The 13,816-nt window shown below is 45.3% G+C and overlaps 1 protein-coding gene across 4 annotated transcripts in view; it reads right to left on the minus strand.

Annotated features, from left to right (window-relative positions):
* The window catches only part of PAPSS1 (3'-phosphoadenosine 5'-phosphosulfate synthase 1), a 115,234-nt gene extending 112,557 nt beyond the window's left edge, over positions 1-2,677 (minus strand). The window contains exons 1-2 of one of the 4 annotated variants that reach the window (XM_054554239.1): positions 2,551-2,677; positions 1,214-1,477 (exon numbers count right to left, since the gene is read on the minus strand). In XM_054554239.1, coding sequence (XP_054410214.1) covers positions 1,214-1,273 — 60 coding nt within the window. In that variant the 5' untranslated portion in view covers positions 1,274-1,477; positions 2,551-2,677. Of the gene's footprint in view, positions 1-940; positions 1,524-2,550 lie in introns of those variants that run through there. The other 3 variants (XM_009240243.4, XM_002815039.4, XM_009240242.4) reach the window with 3 other exon arrangements.
* Positions 2,678-13,816: the final 11,139 nt, after the last annotated feature.

A 13,816-nucleotide genomic window follows, 5' to 3' on the forward strand; every position in this document is an offset into this window, starting at 1 on the left:
GAAGTACATACTATTATACCCTTAAGTCAACTGAGGTTCGAATAAGTAAAGTGACTCTCCTCAAGATCACACAGCTAGTAAGTGGCAAAGCTGGGATGAGAGACCAGGCCAGGAGTCCAGTGCTCTTTCCACTGTTCTAATTCATCTTTTAAATTTCCTTCCCCTCCTTACCATCTATAGAGTTAAATAAAAGGAGAGAGGAATCGGTAAACAATTCATGATAACAATAACAGATGTGGTAAATTAATGACTTCCAAAGAACATTTGCCTGAAATAGCTCGTTTTTTTTTTTTTCTTTGATTCATCTAGGGCAAGTAACGTTTTGGGAGACACTGCATTTAAACCTTATTATTCCATTGGACTGTGCAATAACATTTCCATCTAAACTTAAAACCAGTGCCTTTCCAGACTCCAAAGGTGGGCCCTTCCCTGCTACACACTTACAAAGGAACATAAGGCTCTTTCTCATCACAGAGAAATTAAGGAACTAAGCAACATTATGAGGACACAGCACTTTACAAAGTCAACTGGCAGTCGTTACTAAACGTTATAAAGGACTGGTCCCATACCTGACTGTCACCAGGAATGGAGTCTTTCAAACTCCTACTTGTTAAACATTCCGATTTAACACAGAGACACAAAGAACCTCAGTTCAGGGCAGTCTCAACTCATGAATGACCACATTGTTGGGTACTCTCCCTTCACACTGAAACTCAGAAATGGAAAGACAGGGAGATGGACCCAAACCTGGGCCAACCGCACTGGCAGAGCCAAGAAAAACCAAGAACGCGTCGAAGGCGCCCGCCTCCGCCTCCTCTGCAGATCTTCAGGCCACTCCAAGGGATGCAGGAAGCTCCTGTTTCTGCAGCCGCAGGTTTCAGCACCCGGAGGTTTCAGCGGGCGCCAGCTCACGTTTGAAGGATTTTCCTGGGGGTCTTACCTGAGCGGAGGCGCTGGGGAGGGGGCGCGTTCTTCCCACGAACGGTGGCTCGGTCCGCACGCTGCGCCAAGCTAGGGCGAGACCCCCACCCTGCGCCGCGCCCCTCTGCCTCGCAACCACCCACGGCCCCAGCCAGGAGGCGCCGCGGCCCCGGAACCCACCTCCGCGCTCCTGGAAGGATGCGGAGGAGGCGGGAGAGAGGCGGCGGCTCCGGAACCAGCTGCTCCCACAGCCCCTCCGCTCCTCGCCGTCTCGCCTTCCTTCCCAGCTTACCCAGTTCTGCGCGTTATTGCTCAGCTTGACTTTCTTGCACAGGCTCCCGGGGATCTCCATGACCGCAGAACGCGCTGAGGAGCCGGCGTTCTCTGCGCCGGGAGGGTAGCAGGAGGAGGGCAGGCCAGCGAGCGGGGCGGGGCTGGAGGGCGGGGCCTCCTCGCGTCGGGGCGGGCGCGCGCTGACTTGCGCACGCGCCCGTGCTCGTGGCCTGGGTTGCGCGGCGCATGCGGCGCGCCTCGGAAATGCGTCCGGGGCAGAGGTCTGTGGGGAAGGGCGAAACGCCGGGATAGAACCGGAGGTAGGAGCTGGGGGCGGAGCTTCAGCGCTCGCGCGGGCGCGAGCGCGCACGGCGCTCCTCCTTCCGGATACCGATGAAGGGGCGGGGCCTGGAATGCAGTCGTGGAACCTCACGTGCCTCTGCGGCACCGAGCCTAGCTCTGAGCTATCGCAGATCTCTAAGAGCGAGTACCAGCCGCCGGGAGAGAGGCAAGGGGAGTGCGCGGCTCGCCGCGCGCGGCACTCCCTCAGCAGAGGCTGATTGGGAGGACGCTGATGCGGCCTCCTGCACCTCTGGCTACTCCTCCACAGACCTGGCTGCCGGCCTTCTGTCTGCCCCTTCTATGCCCATGTCACCCTGGCCAAATGTTTTAAATGTTTTACAGCTTTGCAAAGGGAAGAATTGATTTACTGAACAGCTCATTCACCACATTAAAATTCTACTCAAGACACAATTTTTTTTTTTTTTTTTTTGAGACGGAGTCTTGCTCTGTCGCCCAGGCTGGAGTGCAGCGATAGGATCTCGGCTTACCGCAACCTCTGCCTCCCGGGTTCAAGCGATTCTCCTGCCTCAGCCTCCCGAGTAGCTGGGACTACAGGCGTGTGCCACCACGCCCAGCTAATTTTTGTATTTTTCGTAGAGACGGGGTTTCACTATGTTGGCCAGGCTGGTCTCGAATTCCTGACCTCATGATCCACCCGCCTCAGCTTCCCAAAGTGCTGGGATTACAGACGTGAGCGACAGCGCCTGGCCTCAAGACACAGTTTTTAAAAAGATATAAAAGCTCGATTTTTATATCATTAATATCAATTTACATCAATAATTAATATCTCAACCTGGATTAGTGATTACTTATAAGGTGCCTCCCTCTCCGCTAGGAGACCTCACTTCGCATCAGATTTCTGTGCAGTGCTTCTTACCGACCTACACCGGAAAGGGGCTTCTGTATTATTGAGAGCTACTCAGGAAATACATAGAGGACTGAAATCCAGGACCGGGGAGGCCGCAGGTAACCCCGAATAGAACTCCCGCCTACGGAGGATATTTTCAAATTCACCTAATTATTCCAGGGCTAGTTCGTAGGAGGATGGGCTGGGGGCATGACACAGTTTCCTCCAGGAGTTATCTTCCCCACACTCCCCATAACTCTTGAGTTCTCTTTTCCGCAGCTTGCCCCTGGCACCAAGAGAGTTGCTTGCAGCTCTGCCCCTCTGTGACACAGCCGCCTTCCGCCCCCGACCCCGCCCATCACCAAGACCTGAGTCTGCTGCCTGTTAGTGCCTAGCAAATCAGCCCCCATCACCAAGATCTGAGGCTGCTGCTGCTGCCTGTCAGTGACTAGCAAATCAGCCCCCATCACCAAGACCTGAGGCTGCTGCCTGTTAGTGACTAGCAAATCAGCCCTCCATCTATTTACCCCACTGCTACTGTCTTAAATTAGGCCTCCCCTATATCCAGCCTGAGTTATCACTAAGCCCTTTCACTGGACATCCTCCCAGCTGTGCAGCCACTCTCCACACCCCTGCCACACACCCCATTCTTGCACCTGCTGTCAGAGCGGTATTTCTGAAACAGAAATCTGATCTTGTTACTCGACTACTTAAAATGTGAATGGTTCCCTTCAGCTTCTTCTAGGGAATTTTCAATCTGGGGTTCATACATAGAACTGAATTTCAATATAATTCCAAATTCTGCCAATAACAAGAATGAGCTTGGAAGAAGATCTCAAGCGTCATATGAGAAAATAGGGCCACATCTGAAGTTAGCCATTTCTCTGAGTTCTGGTTCTTATTAGAGGGAAATGGTATTTAGATATAACGCTCTGGCTCTAGGAGTGCTCACTGCTGTGAGTTCGACCTTATTTCTAGTAAAAGACTTTTTTTTAAGGTAAAATATATCATAAGTTTACATTGATACTGTCCATCCAAATTCATGATTCCAGATATGGGTCATGCAAATGAGCCAGAAACATCTAACGGGAAACATAACAAAAAACTATCAAAAGCTACTTGGATTATGTCAAAAGGACTCAGATACCAATTTAAAGAAATTTTTCCATGTCAAAGATGGGAGAGTTAAAGCACTAAATGGACTAGAACTACAAAATATTAAAACATATCAAATATGTTTAAATCTAGGTGTTTGTAATGATGATGATTTTTAAAAAATTTATTGTCCCTCTTAGAGAATGCTAGGAAACCAACTCATTATTTTGAAAACTGGTAAATAAAGGGGATGAATTAAGCATTTACTCTGCTTTCCCTGGACTGTCTGGGACCCAAAAAGTTGACAAGGAGAAGTTTCCCTTTATAGAAGTACCATTAATAAATAAAGAAGAAATGATATAATTTTAATATCACCACTTTTCATTTTCTACTGAAATAATGGATAAAGACACTGATCCTCTGTATTAGTCAGGGTTCCCTTAGAGGGACAGAACTAATAGGATATATACATATGAATGGGAGTTTATTAAGTATCAACTTACACAATCACAAGGTCCTACAATAGGCTGCCTCCAAGCTGAGGAGCAAGGAGAGCCAGTCTAAGTCCCAAAACTGAACAACTTGGAGTCCGATGTTCAAGGGCAGGGAGCATCCAGCACGAGAGAAAGATGTAGGCTGGGAGGCTAGGCCTATCTTGCCTCTTCACGTTTTTCTGCCTGCTTTATATTCCCTGTTAGCGGTTTAGATGGTGCTCACTCAATTAAGGGTGGATCTGCCTTCCCCAGCCCCCTGACTCAAATGTTAATCTCCTTGGGTAACAACCTGACAGACACTCCCATGATCAATATTGCATCCTTCAATCCAATCAAGTTGACACTCAGTATTAACCATCACAAGTCCACCCCTTGATAACTTGAACCCATACACATCTCCTGAGATCATTCATAATCTTCAAATAAGACAATAATAAGGTCATAATTATGTCTAACATAACTGAACTGTCCTTTGTACAACTGGAAATGCAGTCCCCAACTCACATACTATTACATAAAGTTAACAATACTTAAATGCTGATATGAAGTCAGTGAATCTTATATCACATGATAAAGGAAAAGGAAATAAAATGAAGATATTTTCTTAGTACAAGTGTATACATGCACAAACATGTTTTTAACAAAAGAAGGAGGAAATACTCATGACAATTACAGTCCTTGTTTCTGCAGCTGGTCATGTGCTCATAGCTGGTATCGATGACTACCTTTTTCTACTACCCATTCTGTATTCCCTTTGCCTTCAGCAAGTCCCTGAACAGGTGGTGGGGTTTTTTTTCCTGGTGGAGTGACCCAAACCTCCATTTCTGAAGGGTCTGGGCCATTTGTAGTCCTGCCTGGATTGGGCTGTTGTAGTTTCCCATTGACCTTAATCACAGGGTGATACTAAGAGACGACCTAAGGGATCTCCTGTGTTCCATGTGTACTCTTCCTTGCCTCCACTGTGGAGTAGTAGACTGATTTCGTCTTGATAGTCTGGGTCAGTCACCCCAGCTAACATTGTAACTCCCTTCTTAGTCTGTTAACTTAGAGGTAGGAGGAGCCCAAAGTGTCGAGGTGGCAATCTTAACTTATAGTTTAATGGAATTGTTTTGTCTCCTGGTGACAGCGTTTCTCCCTCTGGAACTAAGACCTCTAGGCCAGCAGAATGTAATGCCATAGGAACAGGAAGCAAAAATGTTGCTAGTGGATCACTAGGGGTGATGGTGAGTGGTGCCGCTTCCACTTCCACCCCTTGATTCCTTGACCCGTGAATCCTGGCTACGGGAGAAACAGTACCATATATTGGATGCTGATTCAGAGCATACACGGTCTTCTGGAGATCTTTGCCCCAGCCCTGCACACTATTGTCACCTAGTTGGCATTGTAGTTGTGATTTCAAAAGGTCGTTCCACCGTTCTGTCAACCCGGCTGCTTCAGGATGATGAGGAATGTGGTAAGACCAGTGAATTCCATGAGCATGAACCCACTGCCACACTTCTTTAGTGGTAAAGTGAGTGCCTTGGTCAGAGGCAATGCTGTGTGGAATACCATAATGGTGGATAAGGCATTCCGTGAGTCCACAGATGGTGGTCTTGGCAGAAGCATTGCATGCAGGATAGGCAAACCCATATCCAGAGTAAGTGTCGATTCCAGTGAGGACAAACCTCTGCCCTTTCCATGATGCAAGAGGTCCAATATAATCAACCTGCCACCAGGTAGCTGGCTGATCTCCTGAGGAATGGTGCCATATCGTGGGCTCAGTATTGGTCTCTGCTGCTGGCAAGTTGGGCACTCATTGGTGGCCATAGCCAGGTCAGCCTTCATGAGTGGAAGTCCATGTTGCTGATCCCATGCATAGCCTCCATCCCTGCCATCATGGCTGCTTTGTTCATGGGCCCATTGGACAATGACAGGGGTGACTGGGGAAAGAGGCTGAGTGCTGTTAACAGAATGGGTCATCCTATCCCCTTGATTATTAAAATCCCCCTCCACTGAGGTCACCTGTTGGTGAGCACTCACATGGGATATAAGTATCTTCACAGTTTTTGACCACTCAGAGAGGTCTATCCACATACCTCTTCCCCAGATTTCTTTGTCACCAATTTTCCAATCATGCTTCTTCCAAGTCCCTGACCATCAAGCCAAACCATTGGCTACAGCCCATGAATCAGTATATTATTGCACATCTGGCCATTTCTCCTTCCATGCAAAGTGCGCAGCCAGGTGCGCTGCTCAAAGTTCTGCCCACTGGGAAGATTTTCCTTCACTGCTGTCCTTCAGGGATGTCCTAGAAATGGGCTGTAGTGCTGCAGCTGTCCACTTTCAGGTGGTGCCTGCATATCATGCAGAACCATCTATGAACCAGGCCCTGATTTTCTCTTCCTCTGTCAACTGATCATAGGGAACACCCCATGAGGCCATTGGTGCAGGCTGGGGGAGAGAAGGCAGGGTGGCAGGAGTAGGGACCATGGGCATTTGAGCCACTTCCTCATGAAACTTACTTGTGCCTTCAGGACCTGCTCAAGCCCGATGACAAATACACCACTTCCATTTGTTGATGGAATGCTGCTGTGCATGACCCACTTTATGGCTAGATGGGTCAGAAAGCACACAGTTCATGATAGGCAGTTCAGGTCACATAATGACTTAATGACCCATAGTCAAACATTCAGTTTCCACCAAAGCCCAGTAACAGGCCACAAGCTGTCTCTCAAAAGAAGAGTAGTTATCTGGAGAAGATGTCAGGGCTTTGCTCCAAAATCCTAGAGGCCTCCACTGTGATTCACCTATGAGACCTACCAATGGCCCCAAACAGCCTCTGTATCTGCCACTGCCATCTCAAGTACCATTGGACCTGCCGGGTCATATGGCCCAAGTGGCAGAGCAGCTTGCACAGCAGCCTGGACCTGTTGCAAAGCCTTCTTCTATTCTGGACGCCACCGAAAACTGGCAGCCTTTCGGGTCACTCAATAAATGGGACAGAGTAACACACCCAGATGAGGAATGTATTTCCTCCCAAATCCAAATAGGCCCATTATGTGTTGTGCCTCTTTCTTGGTAGTAGGAGGGGCCAAATGCAGCAACTTATCTTTCACCTTAGAAGGAACATCTCGACAGTCCCCACATCACTGGACCCCTAGAAATTTAACTGAGGTAGAAGTTCCCTGAATTTTAGTTGGACTTACTTCCCATCCTCTGGCACACAAATGTCTCACCAATAAGTCCAGTGTGTTTGCTACTTCTTGCACACTTGATCCATTCAGCATAATGTCATCAATGTAATGGACCAGTGTGATATCTTGCAGAAGCGAAAAGCAATCAAGATCTCTCCAAATAAAATTATGACACAAAGCCGGAGAGTTGATATTCCCCTGAGGTAGAAAAGTAAAGGTATATTGCTGGCCTTGCCAGCTGAAGGCAAGTTGCTTCTGGTGGGCCTTATAGACAGGAATGGAGAAAAAGGAATTTGCCAAGTCAATGACTTGGTACCAGGAGATGTGTTAATTTGCTCAAGCAATGAAACTACATCTGGTACAGCAACTGCAATTGGAGTCAACACTTGGTTAAGCTTATGATAATCCACTGTCATTCTCCAAGATCCATCTGTCTTCTGCACAGGCCAAATGAGAGAGTTAAATGGGGATGCGGTGGGAATCACCACCCCTGCATCTTTCAAGTCCTTGATGGTGGCACTAATCTCCACAATCCCTCCAGGGATGCAATATTGTTTCGGATTTACTATTTTTTTATTTACTTTTTTGTTTGATTTACTAATTTTCTAGGTAGAGGCAGCTCAAATGGCTTCCATTTGGCCTTTCCTACCATAGTAGCCCTCACCCTTCCAGTCAGGGAGCCAATGTGGGTGTTCTGCCAGCTGCTAAGTATGTCTATGCCAATTATGCATTCTGGCACTGGGAAATGACCACAGGATGAGTCCAGGGACCCACTGGACCCACTGTAAGTTGGACCTGAGCTAAAACTCCATGAATTACTAACCTCCTGCTCTTTACAGGAAACACACAAGGGGAAAAGAAGACGCACACACAATATTTTTAAGTGTAAATAGCCTTTATCCCAAGTATATGGCAATACACATATAAGAAACAAATCACAGTGAGAAAGGGAGAGGATATATATATATATATATAAAAAACTGTGTGTATATATATGTGTATACATATATATGTATAAAACTGTGCGTGTATATATATATATACACACACACACACACACACACACACACTCACCAAACTATGGAGGAATCATCACCAAACTAGGAAGCAACAGCCTAGGCTCCAGAGTTGGCCACCCATCTGTGCACAGACGAGGAGGAGTCTTGTGGAGCTTCAGTGTGGTCTGCGAACCTAGCTTGTTTATAAGTTTGAGTTGTTTGGCATGAGGCCCAGTCACGAGGGCCCTTTGTGCCTGGCTTCAAGGAACACAAAAAGGTCAACTTGTTTTTGCGATTGTCTGTTGTTTTTCAATAACTAACATACAGGAACAGATTTCTGTGAAACAATGCTGGATGAACGCCTCAAGGGGTTCATGCAACCTGTTCCAGGACTTGGTGACAATTGTTTCTGTCTATGTTCAATTGAGTTCAGATTTAATGTTTAACTTTTCCTCCACACCCCCATAAGCCCCTACTGGAGGACCACAATGATGTTTTGGGTACCCTGGAATCAATGTCAGCTCAGAGCCAGTGTCCGGTAGTCCCCAAAATATCTGATCATTTCCCTTTCCCCAATGCACAATTACCCTGGTAAAAGGCCAGAGGTCTTTTTGGGGAAGGATGGAAGAAAGATTCACTGCATACATTGTCAGTAATGTAGTGGGGTCCTTGCTCAAGGGAACTGGACCTCCCCTTCATTCAAGGGGTTCTGGGTCTGTAAACCAGCTCAAGTCTGGAAATTGATTGAGGGGCATGATTCTCTGTTTTTATAACTCAAATTAGTCTTTTGTCCATTCGACCTAGAAGTTTTCTGTTTGTATAATTTAAGTAGGAATGCAGTAGGCTTTCTATCAATTTCACTTCTAGGAACACCATGATTAATTAGCCAATGCCCGAGCTCTACACGTGTCAGACCAATTCTGATTGCCACTTTGTCTCTGCTGTCCATTTTGTTAGCTATGCCCACCTTACATTTGACAGTTGAGTGCCACCACTTGGCCCCTGCCACCTCAGTATCCAATTATTTCCATTGTATTTAAATTTTGTAATTGAGTGACTGTGGTCCCACTGTTAGATCTGACATACAGAGAAAAGCAATTACAGGGCTCTTCAAAAATGCAGGCGCTGCCCCCACAAATCTATTTCACAAGGCATTGGTCAAGAATATATCTTCTGGATCCTTCCAGCTGGGATGAGTAGGTCTAAAGTGACTAGTCCACTCCACCATCCCAATCTCCCTAAGCCTTTGGGTCCCTTCCTCTACATTAAACCAAGGGAGATCAGGCATTTCCAGCTCACTCACAGTAGGCCATCTTTTAATCCATATTTCAGTTAACCAAGCAAATAAACTATTAGAACCTTTTTTAACTCCCTGAACTGCAACATTAAATGCAGAATCCCTACTTAGTGCACCCAAGTCAATACATTCAGTCTGATCCAACTCTATGTTCCTTCCACCATTATCCCACACCCTTAATATCCATTCCCATGCTTGTTCTCCAGATTGCTATTTATATAAATTAGAGAACTCAGGCTGGGCGTGGTGGCTCACGCCTATAATCCCAGCACTTTGGGAGGCCGAGGCAGGCTGATCACGAGGTCAGGAGATCGAGATGATCTGAAGGGGGCCTGCCCCTCCACACCTGTGAGAATTTCTCATCAGGTGGAGATGAGAGACTGAGAAAAGAAATAAGACACAGAGACAAAGTGTAGAGAAAGAACAGTGGGCCCAGGGGACAGGCACACTCAGCATGCCAGGACCTGCACTGGTGCTGGTCTCCAAGTTCCCGCAGTATTTATTGATTACTATTTTCACTATCTCAGCAAAGGGAGTGCAGCAGAACAGGGTGAACAGGGTGATGGTGGGGAGAAGGTCAGCAGGAAAACGTGAGTAAAGGAAACTGCATCATAAATAAGTTCAAGGGAAGGTACTGTACCTCAATGTGCATGTAGGCTAGATTTATGTTTCTCTTTACCCAAACATCACAGTGTAGCAAAGAGTGACAGAGCAGTATTGCTGCCAGCATATCTTGCCTCCAGCCACAGGGTGGTTTTCTCCTATCTCAGAATAGAATGAATGGTCGGCTTTACACCAAGACATTTCATTCCCAGGGACATGTGGGAAACAGAGGCCCTCCTCTTTTCTCAACTGCAAAGGGCCTTCCTCTTTTACTAATCCTCCTCAGCACAGACCCTTTATGGGTCTCGGGCTGGGGGACGGTAATGTCTTTCCCTTCCCACAAGGCCATATCTCAGGCTGTGTCAGTGGGGGGAAACCTTGGACAATACCCAGGCTTTCTTGGGCAGAGGTTCCTGTGGCTTTCCACAGTGCATTGTGTCCCTGGTTAATAGAGAATGGAGAATGGCAATGACTTTTACCAAGCATACTGCCTGCAAACATATCATTAACAAGGCACATCCTGCACAGCCCTAAATCCCTTAAACCTTGATTCAGTACAGCACATATTTCTGTGAACACAGTGTTGAGGCTAAAGTTACGGGTTAACAGCATCTCAAAGCAGAACAATTTTTCTTTGTACAGATCAGAATGGAGTTTCTTATGTCTTCCTTTTTCTACATAGACACAGTAACAGTCTGATCTCTCTTTCTTTTCCCCACACCATTCTGGCTAACATGGTGAAACCCCATCTCTACTAAAAAATACAAAAAAATTAGCCGGGCATGGTGGCAGGCACCTGTAGTCCCAGCTACTTGGGAGGCTGAGGCAGGAGAATGGCATGAACCCAGGAGGCGGAGCTTGCCGTGAGCCGAGATGGCGCCACTGTACTCCAGCCTGAGGAGCGAGACTCCATCTCAAAAAATAAATGAATAAAAATAAATAAACAAATTAGAGAACTCAAACAGTTCTTTTCGAGCGTAGCGCACCTCCCTATGGGTCACACTCTCGACCTCATCTCTAGGGGTCCGCTAGGACTTCAGTCTATTTACAGATCTAGAGGCAAACAGAGGTGTTGGGGTTGGCTTCTGAGAAAAACCATCATTATCTTGACTGGCAACTGCCTCAGGGGAGGCCATCACTGTTGCCTCAGGCAGTGCAGGATTTATCTCCTCAGACAAAGGTGAAAAGGCTGATGGCAGCATGGGTCAGGGAGGGGATGTTGCCACTACTGGAGATGGGGAAGCTGTTTCTTCTGGCAAAAAAGTTTCATCAGAGTTTACAAACTCAGTGTCCCCAGCTTCATCGGCCCCCCCGCCCCCAACACGTCCCCATTCCAAGTTGCAGGTTTCCATTCTTTTCCAATCAATGCCCTCACTTTAACAGTAGGCACCTGGCGAAGCTCTGCATGCATCTTTCATTGCAGGTCAGCCACTCGCATGATAAGAGTTTGTGTCTGTTTTTCCAAAATTTCAGCAGTTTCTCTGCAGGAGATAAGAATCTCACTCAGGGCAATCTTAGCAGACTTGAGGCTCAGTATCTACTTCTGAAGCTGGGAGACAGAATCCCTGAGTGTATCATTTTATTTTATCACTTTGTCCACTGGACTTAGGAGCAACCAATCAGCTTCATTATGCTCCTTGGTTCTCCACATATGGTCAAGGGTATTCTGTATAGTCACTAAACTCCTTGCCTCTCACGAGCGGTGAATCAGGAGTGTCAAATGTATTTATTTGGCATAACTCTCTCAACAGTTTCTGCCAAGGACTATCGGTGTTCTCCATATTATTAGAAGGAGAGTCCTTAGCATTTTTGGGTCTAATCATATTAAGAAAACAACTCCAGAAACCCCAAAACCAATGAAAGAATTCCATCCTTAATATTCTGTTCCTCTAGAACCACTCCTGGTACCAAAATCTGTATTAGTCAGGGTTCTCTTAGAGGGACAGAACTAATAGGAGATATATATATATATATATATTTTTTTTTCTTAATAAACTCATATATATATATATAAATCAGTTATTAAGTATTAACTTACACAATCACAAAGTCCCACAATAGGCTGTCTGCAAGCTGAGGAACAAGGAGAGCCAGTCCGAGTCCCAAAACTGAACAACTTGGAGTCTGATGTTCAAGGGCAGGAAGCATCCAGCATGGGAGAAAGATGTAGGTTGGGAGGCTAGGCCCATCTTGCCTGTTCACGTTTTTCTGCCTGCTTTATATTCACTGGCAGCTGACTAGATGGTGCCCACTCAATTAAGGGTAGATCTGCCTTCCCCCCAGCCTACTGACTCAAATGTTAATCTCCTTGGGCAACAACCTTATAGACACACCCATGATCAATATTGCATCCTTCAATCCAATCACATTGACTCTCAGTATTAACCATCACATCCTCAATGGCTGCAAATATCATGAAAATAAAGAACACCATAACTTTTTGTCTCCTGATGGAAATCATGAAAAAGTCAAATCAAATCTGGTTCTAATCAAGTCTTAGGACAATTTATAGGTTTGCAGTTAATGTAGAGGAAAGAGGAAGAGGTGAAAACACCACAAATGAAATTAGTCAAACCCAAACTCTGGAAAACTACATCATTAATGACCTGAGTTTTCAGTAATTCAAAGATAGGAAAAAATAAATGAGGAAAAACTAAAGAATAAAATAAGATATAAAGTAAAAATGGAGCAATTGAAATATCTGAAACATATTTGAACACTGATCCAAACAAAAGAAATTTTTAAAAAATTTATGAGACTATATGGGAAATTTGAAGAGTTTCTGAACTCGATATAAAAGACTTACTTTTTTGGTGTGATAAATAGCAGTGTTATTATAATTTTTAAATAAGTCATTTGAGAGTATATTAGTCAATTTTCCCACCGCTAGAAATACCCAAGACTGGGTAATTTATAAAGGAAAGAGGTTTAATTGACTCACAGTTTCACATGGCTGGGGAGTCCTCAGGAAAGTTACAGTCATGTTGGAAGGGGAAGCAAGCACGTCTTACATGGAGGTAGAAGAGCAAACAACAGGAAAAACTGCCACTTATAAAACCACCAGATCTTGTCAGAACTCACTCACTATCATGAGAACAGCATGGGGAAAACTACTACCATGATCCAATCACCTCCCTCCCTCCACGTCAAGATTACAATTCAAGATGAGATTTGGGTGGGGACACAGAGCCAAAACATATTAGTGAGATACATGCTGAAAGATTTATCAGTGAAATGGCAATGCCATAAATACTCAGGAACCAAAACTGGGTTCTTGAATATGATAGCAGGAGTGGAGGAAAATGGTTGATATGTCTTTCAGAATGCAGAGCAAAAATCCCAAGAGATGGGAAATACAGCATAATTTTTTAGAAAAGAAAGAAAAGAACAGTCCAGGAAATCTAACATCCAAGTATTAGAAGTTCTAGGAAGAGAAAAAAAAAAAAAAAAAACAGAGAAAACTCACAGAAGGAAATAACCATGGCAATTATTTAATGAAATTTCCTAGAACTGAAATGCTTCCCTGAATGCCTAACTCAACAGATAAAATCAAGCACGGAAAAAGCATAGCACCATGAAGTTTCAGAATACTGTTATACAATAGTTCGAAATTGTTTGGAAACCCTACAAGCCTCTAAAGGGAAGAAAAGTTCATGAACAAAGAGTCAGGAATAAAAATGAATTAGAAGTTGTCAAGAAAAATACTGCAAGTTAGAAGACAAATGGACCAATACCTTCAGAGCTCTGAAAGTATTTTCAGTTAGAATTTGGAA

The sequence above is a fragment of the Pongo abelii genome, chromosome 3 (assembly GCF_028885655.2).
Source record: "Pongo abelii isolate AG06213 chromosome 3, NHGRI_mPonAbe1-v2.0_pri, whole genome shotgun sequence".
Taxonomy (NCBI): Eukaryota; Metazoa; Chordata; class Mammalia; order Primates; family Hominidae; genus Pongo; species Pongo abelii.